Below are 15,964 nucleotides of genomic sequence, written 5' to 3'. Positions count from 1 at the left end.
TATATATATTTTTTCTTTTTTACATTTTTCTTAGGTGTTTTCTTTTTTAAAAAATTCTTTTCTTTTCTTTTCTTTTTTTTTCTTTTTCTTTTTTTCTTTTTTTTTTTTTTTTCTTTCTTCCTTTTTGAACCTCTTTTTATCCCCTTTCTCCCCACTCACGACTTTGGATCTCCTCTAATTTGGTTAAAGCATATTTTCCTGGGGTTGTTGCCACCCTTTTAGTATTTTACTTGCCCCTTCATTTACTCTTATCTGGACAAAATGACAAGACGTAAAAATTCAACACAAAAAAAAGAACAAGAGGCAGTACCGAAGGCTAGGGACCTAATCAATACAGACATCGGTAATATGTCAGATCTAGAGTTCAGAATGACAATTCTCAAGCTTCTAGCCGGGCTCGAAAAAGGCATGGAAGATATTAGAGAAACCCTCTCGAGAGATATAAAAGCCCTTTCTGGAGAAATAAAAGAACTAAAATCTAACCAAGGTGAAATCAAAAAAGCTATTAATGAGGTGCAATCAAAAATGGAGGCTCTAACTGCTAGGATAAGTGAGGCAGAAGAAAGAATTAGTGATATAGAAGACCAAATGACAGAGAATAAAGAAGCTGAGCAAAAGAGGGACAAACAGCTACTGGACCACGAGGGGAGAATTCGAGAGATAAGTGACACCATAAGACGAAACAACATTAGAATAATTGGGATTCCAGAAGAAGAAGAAAGTGAGAGGGGAGCAGAAGGTATACTGGAGAGAATTATTGGGGAGAATTTCCCCAATATGGCAAAGGGAACGAGCATCAAAATTCAGGAGGTTCAGAGAATGCCCCTCAAAATCAATAAGAATAGGACCACACCCCGTCACCTAATAGTAAAATTTACAAGTCTCAATGACAAAGAGAAAATCCTGAAAGCAGCCCGGGAAAAGAAGTCTGTAACATACAATGGTAAAAATATTAGACTGGCAGCTGACTTATCCACAGAGACCTGGCAGGCCAGAAAGAGCTGGCATGATATTTTCAGAGCACTAAACGAGAAAAACATGCAGCCAAGAATACTATATCCAGCTAGGCTATCATTGAAAATAGAAGGAGAGATTAAAAGCTTCCAGGACAAACAACAACTGAAAGAATTTGCAAATACCAAACCAGCTCTACAGGAAATATTGAAAGGGGTCCTCTAAGCAAAGAGAGAGCCTACAAGTGGTAGATCAGAAAGGAACAGAGACCATATACAGTAACAGTCACCTTACAGGCAATACAATGGCACTAAATTCATATCTCTCAATAGTTACCCTGAATGTGAATGGGCTAAATGCCCCTGTCAAAAGACACAGGGTATCAGAATGGATAAAAAAACAAAACCCATCTATATGTTGCCTCCAAGAAACACATTTTAAGCCCGAAGACACCTCCAGATTTAAAGTGAGGGGGTGGAAAAGAATTTACCATGCTAATGGACATCAGAAGAAAGCAGGAGTGGCAATCCTTATATCAGATCAATTAGATTTTAAGCCAAAGACTATAATAAGAGATGAGGAAGGACACTATATCATACTCAAAGGGTCTGTCCAAACAAGAAGATTTAACAATTTTAAATATCTATGCCCCCAATGTGGGAGCAGCCAACTATATAAACCAATTAATAACAAAATCAAAGAAACACATCAACAATAATACAATGATAGTAGGGGACTTTAACACTCCCCTCACTGAAATGGACAGGTCATCCAAGCAAAAGATCAGCAAGGAAATAAAGGCCTTAAATGACACACTGGACCAGATGGACATCACAGATATATTCAGAATATTTCATCCCAAAGCAACAGAATACACATTCTTCTCTAGTGCACATGGAACATTCTCCAGAATAGATCACATCCTCGGTCCTAAATCAGGACTCAACCGGTATCAAAAGATTGGGATCATTCCCTGCATATTTTCAGACCACAATGCTCTAAAGCTAGAACTCAACCACAAAAGGAAGTTTGGAAAGAACCCAAATACATGGAGACTAAACAGTATCCTTCTAAAGAATGAATGGGTCAACCGGGAAATTAAAGAAGAATTGAAAAAAATCATGGAAACAAATGATAATGAAAATACAACGGTTCAAAAATCTGTGGGACACAACAAAGGCAGTCCTGAGAGGAAAATATATAGCGGTACAAGCCTTTCTCAAGAAACAAGAAAGGTCTCAGGTACACAACCTAACCCTACACCTAAAGGAGCTGGAGAAAGAACAAGAAAGAAACCCTAAGCCCAGCAGGAGAAGAGAAATCATAAAGATCAGAGCAGAAATCAATGAAATAGAAACCAAAAAAACAATAGAACAAATCAACGAAACTAGGAGCTGGTTCTTTGAAAGAATTAATAAGATTGATAAACCCCTGGCCCGACTTATCAAAAAGAAAAGAGAAAGGACCCAAATAAATAAAATCATGAATGAAAGAGGAGAGATCACAACTAACACCAAAGAAATACAAACTATTATAAGAACATACTATGAGCAACTCTACGGCAATAAATTTGACAATCTGGAAGAAATGGATGCATTCCTAGAAACATATAAACTACCGCAACTGAACCAGAAAGAAATAGAAAGCCTGAACAGACCCATAACCAGTAAGGAGATAGAAACAGTCATTAAAAATCTCCAAACAAACAAAAGCCCAGGGCCAGACGGCTTCCCGGGGGAATTCTACCAAACATTTAAAGAAGAACTAATTCCTATTCTCCTGAAACTGTTCCAAAAAAATAGAAATGGAAGGAAAACTTCCAAACTCATTTTATGAGGCCAGCATCACCTTGATCCCAAAACCAGACAAGGATCCCACCAAAAAAGAGAGCTATAGACCGATATCCTTGATGAACACAGATGCGAAAATACTCAACAAAATACTAGCCAATAGGATTCAACAGTACATTAAAAAGATTATTCACCACGACCAAGTGGGATTTATTCCAGGGCTGCAAGGTTGGTTCAACATCCGCAAATCAGTCAATGTGATACAACACATCAATAAAAGAAAGAACAAGAACCATATGATACTCTCAATAGATGCTGAAAAAGCATTTGACAAAGTACAACATCCCTTCCTGATCAAAACTCTTCAAAGTGTAGGGATAGAGGGCACATACCCTCAATATCATCAAAGCCATCTATGAAAAACCCACCGCAAATATCATTCTCAATGGAGAAAAACTGAAAGCTTTTCCGCTAAGGTCAGGAACACGGCAGGGATGTCCATTATCACCACTGCTATTCAACATAGTACTAGAGGTCCTAGCCTCAGCAATCAGACAACAAAAGGAAATTAAAGGCATCCAAATCGGCAAAGAAGAAGTCAAATTATCACTCTTCGCAGATGATATGATACTATATGTGGAAAACCCAAAAGACTCCACTCCAAAACTGCTAGAACTTATACAGGAATTCAGTAAAGTGTCAGGATATAAAATCAATGCACAGAAATCAGTTGCATTTCTCTACACCAACAGCAAGACAGAAGAAAGAGATATTAAGGAGTCAATCCCATTTACAATTGCATCCAAAACCATAAGATACCTAGGAATAAACCTAACCAAAGAGACACAGAATCTATACTCAGAAAACTATAAAGTACTCATGAAAGAAATTGAGGAAGACACAAAGAAATGGAAAAATGTTCCATGCTCCTGGATTGGAAGAATAAATATTGTGAAAATGTCTATGCTACCTAAAGCAATCTACACATTTAATGCAATTCCTATCAAAGTACCATCCATCTTTTTCAAAGAAATGGAACAAATAATGCTAAAATTTATATGGAACCAGAAAAGACCTCGAATAGCCAAAGGGATATTGAAAAAGAAAGCCAACGTTGGTGGCATCACAATTCCGGACTTCAAGCTCTATTACAAAGCTGTCATCATCAAGACAGCATGGTACTGGCACAAAAACAGACACATAGATCAATGGAACAGAATAGAGAGCCCAGAAATAGACCCTCAAATCTATGGTCAACTAATCTTCGACAAAGCAGGAAAGAATGTCCAATGGAAAAAAGACAGCCTTTTCAATAAATGGTGCTGGGAAAATTGGACAGCCACATGCAGGAAAATGAAATTTGGACCATTTCCTTACACCACACACCAAAAATAGACTCAAAATGGATGAAGGACCTCAATGTACGAAAGGAATCCATCAAAATCCTTGAGGAGAACACGGGCAGCAACCTCTTCGACCTCTGCCGCAGCAACATCTTCCTAGGAACAACGCAAAAGGCAAGGGAAGCAAGGGAAAAAATGAACTACTGGGATTTCATCAAGATCAAAAGCTTTTGCACAGCAAAGGAAACAGTTAACAAAATCAAAAGACAACTGACAGAATGGGAGAAGATATTTGCAAACGACATATCAGATAAAGGACTAGTGTCCAGAATCTATAAAGAACTTAGCAAACTCAATACCCAAAAACAAATAATCCAATCAAGAAATGGGCAGAAGACATGAACAGACATTTCTGCAAAGAAGACATCCAGATGGCGAACAGACACATGAAAAAGTGCTCCATATCACTCGGCATCAGGGAAATACAAATCAAAACCACAATGAGATATCACCTCACACCAGTCAGAATGGCTAAAATCAACAAGTCAGGAAATGACAGATGCTGGCGAGGATGCGGAGAAAGGGGAACCCTCCTACACTGTTGGTGGGAATGCAAGCTGGTGCAGCCACTCTGGAAAACAGCATGGAGGTTCCTCAAAATGTTGAAAATAGAACTGCCCTATGATCCAGCAATTGCACTATTGGGTATTTACCCTAAAGATACAAATGTAGTGATCCAAAGGGACACATGCACCCGAATGTTTATAGCAGCAATGTCCACAATAGCCAAACTATGGAAAGAACCTAGATGTCCATCAACAGATGAATGGATCAAGAAGATGTGGTATATATACACAATGGAATACTATGCAGCCATCAAAAGAAATGAAATCTTGCCATTTGCAATAACATGGATGGAACTAGAGCGTATCATGCTTAGCGAAATAAGTCAAGCAGAGAAAGACAACTATCATATGATCTCCCTGATATGAGGAAGTGGTGATGCAACATGGAGGCTTAAGTGGGTAGAAGAATAAATGAAACAAGATGGGATTGGGAGGGAGACAAACCATAAGTGACTCTTAATCTCACAAAACAAACTGAGGGTTGCCGGGGGGAGGGGGTTTGGGAGAAGGGGGTGGGATTATGGACATTGGGGAGGGTATGTGATTTGGTGAGTGCTGTGAAGTGTGTAAACCTGGTGATTCACAGACCTGTACCCCTGGGGATAAAAATATATGTTTATAAAAAATAAAAAATTTAAAAAAAAAAAAATAAAAATAAAAAAAAAATAAAAAACTAAAAAAAAAAAAAAAAAAAAAAAAAAAAAAAAAAAAAATACTTGACAGAGTTCTCTTGCTGCTCCCATGTCTCCGTGTCACCGGATCCTATGTGTTGTTTCATAATTCCTCTGCCTTACATTGACTTTTCTAAGACTTTGTCCCTCCCTGACATTGGGGACTCCAGAGGGAGTCTCAGAAGATGGCAAAGGCACGGCTCAGCGCCCCTCATGCTCTCTGAGCACGTCTCTCACTTGCTGGCCTCACCAATAGCACGTCATCCCTTCAAAGTGAGAATTATGTCAGCAAATATTTATCGAACTTGTACGCCAGTGACTTTCTAAGCGCTCCGAGTGCAGTTTTCATATATCATCATTAAAACCAGAACAGAAGTTGTTCATTGGATTCCCTTTTCATCTTTAACTTTCCAGAAAGGAAGGTGAAACATGTTTGAACAAGTCACATGGCCGGTGCTACACGCCCAGTCATTCTAACCCAGGCAGTTCTGAACCAAGATGTTCACCCGCTGGTCACTGCTGGGAAGGCGGGCTCTGCCTACACGCAGACCATGTGGGGTCTGACTGCCAGCCCTGGCTCTAGAGACAGACGCCAGGTGGCACCTTCTGGGGACTGGCTCCGTCGGGAAGCTTCCACTTTGCCAAATTTACATCTTCTCAGGGCTCATGTGAAGTTAGGGATGGTACCTGGTGGCTGTCTCTGCCCTTGTTTCGATGTGCTCATGGTGGAAATTTCCATAGTAGAGGCAGAGATAACTCGCACGCTCTGAGCACCGAACAGCTTACTCACAGCCAGCCCCGGGCACTGGGGACGCCTTGTTATCCAGTCCCGTGGAATGACAGCTAGGACGTGGCAGGTGGATTTCGTGTGTGCGGGGGTCACTGTGCGGTGAGGTTGGAATCCAGACCCAGCTCCAGCCGGCAGCACAACCCATTCTCTGCCAAGCGCACAGCGTGGCCAACCCTTCAAGATGCCTGTAGGACAAGAGAATTTAAACCAGAAATCTGTCTTAAAAGAGCTGCATCTCCTGTGAGGTTTTTAGAGTAAAACCATTGATTCCGAGCTGTCTCCAGGCCAGGGCCGGGTGTCTCTGTGCTGGGCCTCCTTTTGGCCTGCGGATGTTAATAGCCTAATAAGCTAAAGCCACGTCATACATGCATTGTCCACACAGGGTCCTCAACTGCCAAAGAAAACACTTGCTTCCCACATAGCCCTGTGCCTTCAAAGGGTTCAAAGCCAAGGAAAATGAAACACGGCCAGCTGGTGTCTCCCTTCCAGAGATGCAGGGCTTCCAAATAGAGCTTTGAGTCTTCTCTTCCTCATAACCGTGGCAAGGAGAGACTGCGGATTTTCCCTTTGAAATTTTCTCTTGGATTTCCCCAAGGGGGAGTGGGGAACCCAAGCGTTTTAGAAATTGTCTTTGCAAGACTCTGGCAGGACGGCCTCAGCCCCTTATGCGCCCTGAGGGGCCCTCTCCCAGGGACCTAGGCTCGGTGTGTGGCCGTGATGGGCCACCAGGCAGAAGTGTTCTCTGTCGGAGACAAGCGCCTGTGGGCTGGGAGGCCGTGTGCCTCAGACATGTGGCCGGTTCACCTGTGCTTCTTGTACTCATCATGCCTCTGTCTCTACCTTAAACACTTTATAATCAATGTGCCATTTTAGTTCTAAATACCAAAAGCTACATAAGACATATTTGAAGTCATCCTACCCACATGGTTCAATTTCCCCAGTGCCTAGAAAGGTTTTAATCTGCTTCCAGTGGTTCTAGTGAAAAGGGATCATGTGCCTGTCCCGTCCGTGCTCGGGGTCCTGGTGCTTGGGACGCCTAGGCGAGAGGTTCACAGTCTCGGATCGTGTGCCTGTCCCGTACGTGCTTGGGGTCCTGGTGCTCGGGACGCCAAGGCGAGAGGTTCACAGTCTCGGATCGTGTGCCTGTCCCGTCCGTGCTCGGGGTCCTGGTGCTCGGGACGCCAAGGCGAGAGGTTCACAGTCTCGGATCGTGTGCCTGTCCCGTCCGTGCTCGGGGTCCTGGTGCTCGGGACGCCAAGGCGAGAGGTTCACAGTCTCGGATCGTGTGCCTGTCCCGTCCGTGCTCGGGGTCCTGGTGCTTGGGACGCCAAGGCGAGAGGTTCACAGTCTCGGATCGTGTGCCTGTCCCGTCCGTGCTCGGGGTCCTGGTGCTCGGGACGCCAAGGCGAGAAGTTCACAGTCTCGGGCAGTTGGTGATCATGTGGAGTGTCAGGGCCCAGCGGGCACCTTGACAGCCTGCACATTCGCGTTTGGGAGTGGACAGGGGTGCCCCAAGGCCTCCGGTGGGAGAGGCTTCCAGACTGGGTGGGATAGGAACAGGGAGGTCGGCAGGTTGGCTGGCTGAGCCACGGGCCCACGGACAGCCAATCTTCAAAGGGGACGTCAAGCCCCCAAGGCCATGGCCTGCTTCACGAGCAGAGCGATGCGCTGGATTGTTGAAGTGTGAGTGAGTGGCTTGACCCTGCTGGCTTGGGGCAGAGTGGGAGGCCCAGCGATCTGGGAATCGACCTCACGGGTCTCAGCAAAGGGTCCGGTGCTGACACAGGGCACACCCGGTAATTCACCTGGCTCTCTCTTTCTAGAGGGGAAACTCGTGAGCTCTGAAGGCGGAAGGATGCCACCCCCCTTCAGGAGCCTCTGGCTGCCTCCCTTTGGGCCAGTCTGCTGCTCTAGGGTTCCTGAAGTCAACTAAATGCATCTCTGAGTGAGGGCTTCAGTGAGGAGCTCCGCTGCCCTCACACCCTTCACACTCAAGCCTGCCTTCTCTTCCTCTCCGCCAAGCTACGGCATGGGGCCCCAGACAACAGGAAATCCCAGGGTCAGAAGATCTACCTGCTCCTTCCCTCACGTGAAGCTCTCTGCCCTCCTGATGACCTAGTTGGGGAGATAATTAGGATATTCATTCCAGAGACATTCCCCAATGTGTATGGGAGTAGCATAAAATAATGGGCCAGACCATGCAGAGAACTGGTTATATCAAACCCAAACTGAGTATGAGATTTTCCAATGAACCACAAAATAAATAACCACCAGGAATCAAAGTCTATAATAAGAAAATGTAACTGACTCAGCCTTCAGACACCCTTGGTGCTAGTGACTCCCAGCAAAGGATAGAGGTGTCACAGGCATGAGAAAACTGACCATTATTTCTCCTCACCCCATCCTCCACCCCCACCCCACCCCCAGCCTCTGACATTACGGGGACTTAGGGAATATGATTCAGATAGAAAAAAGTTGGCTGTTCATCAGCAGCCAGCTTGACCACGTTAGTATGCAGGACATGTGTGTCCTCGTGTGGGACAATGTGACCCGTGACTGCAAACAGCCTTCTGTGTTCAGGACCAGACTTCGTTCTAGAAGAGAAAGGGGTTGAGGCACCGGGCATCCGACATATCTAAGCATAAAAGGCTCACTTAAAATTTTCAGCCCGAGAGTCAAGCTTGAAGGCCAACCCCAGGTCCATGCATTTGAAGCTGTGTGCGGAGAGCGCCCTCCACAAAGACCGTCTCCTCGGTTTGTCTCCACGCTGTATCTCATCTTTATTTACTTATTTCTATGTGTTTTTTCGTGCAGGAGTCACACCCTCTGAGAGGACAGGTTTTGCGACCAGGTTGAAATTCCATATACACAAAGATCTCCATCTTCCTGAGCACGGGGTTCTGAGATGGTCGTGTGTTAGGTCAAACTAAAGACGTTGCTTTTAGGGAAACCCAAAGAAAGCTGCAAAAAGCCCCACCTTGCAGTGTGGGCTGATCTGAAGCTGGGATTGGAGACCCCAGATTATAATAAGGAATGGTTTAGAAAGTAGAGTTTGTGTTTATGCTCATTGGTTAAGAGACTCCAATTATTCAAAATAACTCCACTCTAAACCAGAATTAGCAGGGGGCCCAGGGAGACAGATTTAATGAACAGTGACCTGTGCCGAGTCCCTGGCCAAGGGAGGTGTCCCATGTGCTCTGTCCACACGGTAAACCTTGGACGGCGCAGGGCACCGTGGCACATCCAAGCCCTGTGTGTAGTAAACTTGATTCCCTGGGTTACAGATGGGGTCCCACCTCCTCTCACCTCCCCCCAGGGACTTGCCATTCAACCCAGCACATCTTGCCTCACCATGTCCCTCCAGCAGCCTCTGTCTGTCCGCCTTCTTCAGCCTCCACCTACTCCCCACACGGTCTTCCTCTTTCCTTTCTCTGCAGAGCCCCATGGAGATCTTCCTCCTCCTTTCTGGTGTCTCTGTTCCCTCGTCAGGTTCCTGACCCTCCGTTAGACCTTGCAGTGGGGGAGCCCCTCACGCCTTGGTCTTTGGGCTTCTCATTCCATCCTCCCTCTGTCAGATGGCGCGCTTCAGCTCTGCGTCTCGACCCTTCCTTGGGCCATGATGGCAGCTTAATGGGTGTTTGTATTTGTTCCCTACAGTCATCTGCCCTCAAAGTTAACAGAGCCTGGACAGCTAAGACCTACGGAAATTTATTGTCTCCCAGGTCAGGGGGCCAGGAGTCCAGATCAAGGTGTGGGCAGAGGTGGTTCCTTCTGGAGGCTCAGAGAGAGAACGTGCTCTGTGCCTCTCACTGCTGGTGGTTGTCCCCAGGCCTTGGCACTCCTTGGCGCCACACTCGACCTCCATCTTCTCGTGGCCTTCTTCCCGTGTCTCCAAATATCCCTCCCCTTATGATGACGCCAGTCCTTGGACTTAACTCCCCTCTGACATCTGCAGTCCAGTATGATGTCACCTTAACCTGGTAACACCTGCAAAGTTCCTAATTCCAGATGAGGTCCCCTTCACAGGTCCCAGGGTTTCAGACTTGAACATGATATTGTGGAGGACATAGTTCAACCCACAACAGTCATGCCCAACAGATTTTTTTTTTCAGTGAAATAAAATGTAAGAAAGCATCCAAATTTACTGAAGATAGTACGGTTAAGTGTTATTTCATAAAACAGTCCTACACAGATATTTATATGTGCGCTACTTAGTGAAGTAAAACCTACTTCTTATTTCAAAAATAGTTGGAAAATGAATCTTTAAAAAACTGCCTCTGTGGCCTTTGGTCACACTGTATCACCCTTGGTCTCTTAAAGGGAAGGAGCAGGCTCTCTGTCTTCTAGCCATACATCGTCCTTTGGTCCATATACTTACCTAACCTGTCCCTGCCACAGGGCCTTTGCACCTGCTGGTCCATCTGCCCAGAATGCCTGGATTCTGTCTTTCCTTCTTCATATCTGAGGGTCAGTTGTCCCAGGGAACTGCCACGGCAGTCTGGGCCCACTGTTACACTCTCACTCCTATTTTTCCTAAAGGGCCATGATCACAGACTTCGAAGGACTACTGTATGTATAAATGTGTGTGTTGTTCTAGTGCGATTATTTGTTTAATGTCTGCTACCATGCTACTAGAGCCCGAAGGTCTGTGGACTTTGTTCTCCATGTTATATTACTTTTCCCATAATAGCTCTGAGCCTGGCCTCTAGTGAGTATTCAGTAATCAGTGCATCAGTGAGTTATGTTCCCTGAATGAATCAATGTAAATGACCATTGTAACCACGAGGGGGTTCCTGTGATGAGGTCTCGTCTGGGCTTTTAAAGGAAGCAGCTAGCCTGGCTTGAGTGCGCTCTAGGACATACAAGGACGTCATGTCTCTCATTCTCAGAAACTCGGGGAGATGGAACATCATACATCATTATTCCAGTACTACAGATGAGGAGACTGAGGGTCAGAGCGCCCAGGTCACTGGCCCAGAGTGCTTAGATTTAGGCGCAGGTCAAGGCTTATCCCCAGGCCTGAGCTATCTGTGGTGGACATGGGTTTTCTGCTTTTTGGGATGAAGATTCATAAAACCAGGAGCTGAGATGAGGCCCCAGAGACCAGATTCATATGCTATTTTAGCCCAGAGTTCCGGGGCTGGATGTGGACTACAGCTTTGGCTGTGGAAAGCTTGCCTCCTCAGCGGCCCCCTTGGCAGCCTTCAGGTGCGCTCTGACTTGTGTGTGTGGTGGGTGGGGCGTGATGGGACGCGCCAGGTCACTCTGCTTCTGCTGCTATAGCCTTGTGGGGTTAGGCGCAGTGGTTCAGCTTCGGGAATCTCTGCTTCCTCAGTGGAAAGAGGGCCTCGGCAGCTTCTCTCTGCTCACCTGGTAGTCTTGTTACCTGAGTCAGATGAGACCAGGGCCCTTTGAGAGATGTGACACAGCGCTGTGCCGTGGCGTCATGGAGGTCCGGACTTGCCAGGCTTCGAGATGTGTGCCATGGGGCTGAGCACGGACCTTGCGGTCTGAAGATCGGGTTCTCTTTCTTCTCTCCTTGCCTGTGACTCGGCCAGGTCCTTGGGCTTCTCCCTCTGGGACCGCTTCTGTTCCCTCCTCAAATGTCAGTTGTCGGAGTTGAACTTGTCTGTGTCTGTAAGGCTGCCACCAGCCCTGGGAGCCCGTGGCTGTGTAAGGAGCCAGGGTCCCCGCACCCCGCATCACGGCTGCTCTCTCCTTCCCAGGAGGAAGGTATGAACGGTTCGGGAGTCCCTCTTGAGGTCTGGTGGCAGCCGTAACTAGATTGGGGGATTACGCTGACATGCGTATAGATTCATCAAAGCTGCCTTCTTATAAAAACTAAAGAAAAGACCAGTCTCTCTGCCAGAGAGTCAGCCCTGCCCCTCACCTTCCAGCGCCTTGTTCCCCTTGTTACCTTTGTTCTGGCTCTGAGTACCTTTGTCTTATTTGAGTATGAAAACAGCATTTTAGCCCCTTGCTACAGCAGGCCTGGACCTAGCGAGGGCTGTGCTCTCAGGTCTTTGTTGATCGCCCATCCCCCGTCCTCCAATCCTGTGAGGACGTGTCATTGTCCACATCCAGGACAGAATAGTGTCACTGGGAAATGTGCATCGGACATCCACGAGCATGTCATCCTCTGCCAACCCCACAAGGAGAGAGGGTGTCCAGGGAGAAGCAGGAGTGGTGAGGCTTCCCTCTCCACATGGGCCTCCTGGTCTCCAGGTGTCCACCCCAGCTCAGGGGAAATGACACATCACTGCAGGACACCAGACATTGGGTCACTCTGCAATGACCCAAACCACCTAGCATTTTAGCCATCCTTCTTTTTTGTGAGAGATTATTCCAGAACCAGAAGGAATCACTCAGCCGTTGGAAGAGTATTTAAAGCTTGAGTCAGTCTGTGGCAGGCCAGCTGCTGTGACCAGCTCACACCACCTCCATTGGTCGGGGGCGGGGTAGGGGCGGTGCTCAGGCCGGCTCTGCTCAGGCTCCGTAGGCTGGGATCTGAACATGTGCTGGCAGGCCCTGGGGGTCAGGCCTGTGACCTGGAGCTCCCCTGGCTCAGCACATGCCCACTCCACCGAGGCGCGACTCGCCCACCTACATGGCAAGCACCAGCACTGGGTGTGAGCCTGGCTCTGTGCTGCGCCGTGTGTCTCCCTGGTGGTTGCCAGGAGCCTGTGGGCTGTATCCTCTCCCGGCCCCGGGCTGTAGCGGCCGCTGGGGGCCTCTGTCATTTATGCATGAGCCAGATGGGAGTCGGGAAACTGGACCCCCAAGGCCAGGAAGGGTGTACAACTGAAGGGGGCTTCGATCGTATGGACTGTGGGCCATGTGGGGTGTCAGTTAGACAGTGGAGCCTGCTCTCCTGTCACCCCTTGGCTGGGTCCAGTAGCTTTGCTGACAGTGGACAGGCATCTCCTCCCTGGGGCGCTGGCGATGGCTGCATTCCCCAGACCCTCCCTCTGTCACCCACGTCGGCACTCCTCTCGGATGGAGAGCAGGAGGTCCGCAGACCTCTCCTGCCGAAAGTGACAGCTGGGTGCGTAGGGCCCTGGAGACTCCTCTACGGTGGCAGCCCTGGACGGCTGTGGGTTGACCAGGAGGCGTTTTGCCTCGAGAGCCCCAACCAGGTCATCTGTGAACAGCCGCTTCCCTTTCCATGTGAGCTGACGTGAGGATGAACAGAGCAGCTTGATGACCTAGCAGCTGCTAAACTGTAATCCTGTACGATAATTGCGCAAATTATTATTTTTAATATAATCAGTTCCTTCCTTAGGCAATAAAGGAAAAAGTGAAATTGCTCACAAACTAATAAACGTTTATCTTCTGAAGCATCAAATTCTGTTTACTCACGAAAGGCACACCTCCTCTGCTGACCCTGTGGGAGGAAAATTAACATTTCTTTTCCCTGATAAACAAAAACAGGAATGTTTGTTGACATCTTTTGGTGCAGAGCACTTCCTTACATGGAAAATGCTAAGGAAGGGTGGGAGGTATTTGAAAGAGGCCTTCCCTGCTCTGATTGTCCACTCTGGGGCTTAATTGTAACCTGTGAGAGCTGGTTTTGTGAGCGGGGCTGGAGGATGTCTTTTGGTGTCTGCAGGGTTCGGATGCTGAGAGCAGGCTCTGAAAACAAGCTTCCCCTCAGGCCAGGGACCCAGGTCGTCCTCTTGCCATTAGAGACTGAAGAAGGAAAATGCCTTCCTTACCCTCCAAGACTTCGCCCAAGTTCCCTGCAGGGTGGGGGGTGGAGGGGAGTTACATAATCAGCGTTGGGGGGGTGGGGATGGGTAGGTGAGACTCCCTTGGCTGGATTCTTCCTCCTTCATTTCCCTTTGGTGGCAAGAGAAGCTTTGATCCTCTCTTTGTTTGTCTCAGTGCTGGGAGACTTTCGTTTCACTTAAAATTAATCAAAGTCTGATTTCCAAATGCCCAAAAGAGTGACTCAGCATTTCCCTTGTCCTCGGTTCCCAGGTATGGAGATATGAGGAGGCAGATCGGCTTCGAAATCAGAGACATGTGGTACAACCTCGGTGAGTAGCTGGGATTGCTGGGGAACCGCGGTGACTCTCCCGAAACTGGTGAGGAAAGACATCAGCCCTGGCTGTCAGTGCCGGGGAGTTTTGAAAGTCTGGATTGCGTCTCTATCTCAGAGAGCAATTGCTACCTTTGCAGTAGTTGTTTTCGGTAAGTAAGACATAGGAAGAAACTCTGAACCGTGGGGCAAATGGAAAAATCAGTAAGAGTGCCCCTCTGTCAGGTAAACACGGCTCTGCCTTGAAATTTCTTGCTTCCGGGCCTCACTAACATTCACCCCGCGTCCAGGCATCAGAGCAGGTGACCGGGTGGCTCATCCCACTGCTTACTGAATTCAGTTGATCACATTTTACCCTCAAAGGGGTTTTTTTTGGCCTGCTCCAAACCAGACACGGTGTGTAGGTACACTGCCACCCGGTGGTGACAGTAGGACATGCTCGCACACTGAGAACACACTAGGGGCTCCTTGTGCTCAGATGAGAAATTAATGTAGGTGTGTGTCACTACAAACTTCCCTCTTACTACTGCTTTTGCTGCATCTCGGGAATTTTCGTAGATTTTGTTTTCATTTTCATTTGTCTCAAGGTATTTTCTGATTTCCCATTTGATGTCTTTGACCCATTGGTTATTCAGGAACAGGCTTTTTAATTTCCTCTGTTTGTGAATTTTCTAGTTTTCCTTTTGTTTTTGATTTCTGATTTCATTCCATGGTTGTTGGTATGACTTCAGTCTCCTTAAATTTGTTAAGAAATGTTTTATGACCTAAGATGTGACATATCTGAGGGACACTTCGTGTGCCCTTGAGAAAACCATGATTCTTTTGCTTCTAAGTGGAATGTTCTAGGTGTCTGTTAGATCCATTTGGTCTATAATGTTGCCTTGATCAGTAAATATAAACAATCTAACCTTACACCTCCAGGAACTATAAAAAGCACAAAGCCTAAAGTCAGCAAAGGGAAGAAAATAATAAAATTTAGAGCAGAAATAAATGAAATCGAGAATGAAAAAAATCAATAGAAAATTCAACACAACTAGAGTTCGTTTTTTGAAAAGATAAACAAAATTGACCAACCTTTAGCTAGATTAACTAAGAACAGAGGAGACGTAAGTCAATAAAATCAGAAATGGAAGCAGAACCATTACAATCAATACCACAGAATAAAAAGGGTCAAAAGAGGCTACTATGAATGATTATTCATCAGTCAACCTTGAGGAAATGGACAAATTCCTAGAAACATGCAGCCTACCAAGACTGGATTATGAAGAGACAGAAAATCTGAACAGACGGATGACTTGTAATCAGCAATCGAAAATTTACCAACAAAGAAAAGCCTAGGACCGGATAGCTTCAGTGATGAATTCTACCCAACATTTAAAGAACTAATGCCAGTCCTTCTCAGACTCTTTCAGAACATCGAAGAGAAGGGAACACTTCCCAACGCATTTTATGAGGCAAGCTTTACCCTGATAATGAAGCCAGATAAAGACACTACAAGAAAAGGAAACTATAGGCCACTGTCTGTCATGAACATAGATGTAAAAATCCACCAGAAAATACTAGCAAACTAAGTTCTGCAGCACATCAATGGGATCATACCCCATGATCAAGTGGGATTTTTCCTTGGGATACGAGGATGGTTCTGCATACACACGCTAACAAAAGTGATACACTGCATTTACAGATTGGAGTATAAAAGTCTTATGATTATTTCAATAGACACAGAAAAAGCATTTGACGAAATTTAAT

General features: G+C 46.4%; 1 protein-coding gene across 2 annotated transcripts in view; it reads left to right on the top strand.

Moving 5' to 3' along the window:
- The window catches only part of DOCK1 (dedicator of cytokinesis 1), a 497,269-nt gene that overhangs the window by 398,885 nt on the left and 82,420 nt on the right, over positions 1–15,964 (top strand). For both annotated transcript variants that reach the window (XM_045068856.1, XM_045068857.1), the window contains exon 32: positions 14,155–14,213. In XM_045068856.1, the coding sequence (XP_044924791.1) occupies positions 14,155–14,213 (59 nt within the window). The remainder of the gene's footprint in view (positions 1–14,154; positions 14,214–15,964) is intronic.

This window comes from Mustela putorius, unplaced genomic scaffold (genome assembly GCF_011764305.1).
Source record: "Mustela putorius furo isolate JIRA1106 unplaced genomic scaffold, ASM1176430v1.1 tig00003909_pilon_pilon_pilon, whole genome shotgun sequence".
Taxonomy (NCBI): Eukaryota; Metazoa; Chordata; class Mammalia; order Carnivora; family Mustelidae; genus Mustela; species Mustela putorius.
The sequence above is the reverse complement of the archived record's forward strand: the minus strand, read 5'-3'. Positions and strand labels throughout refer to the sequence as shown.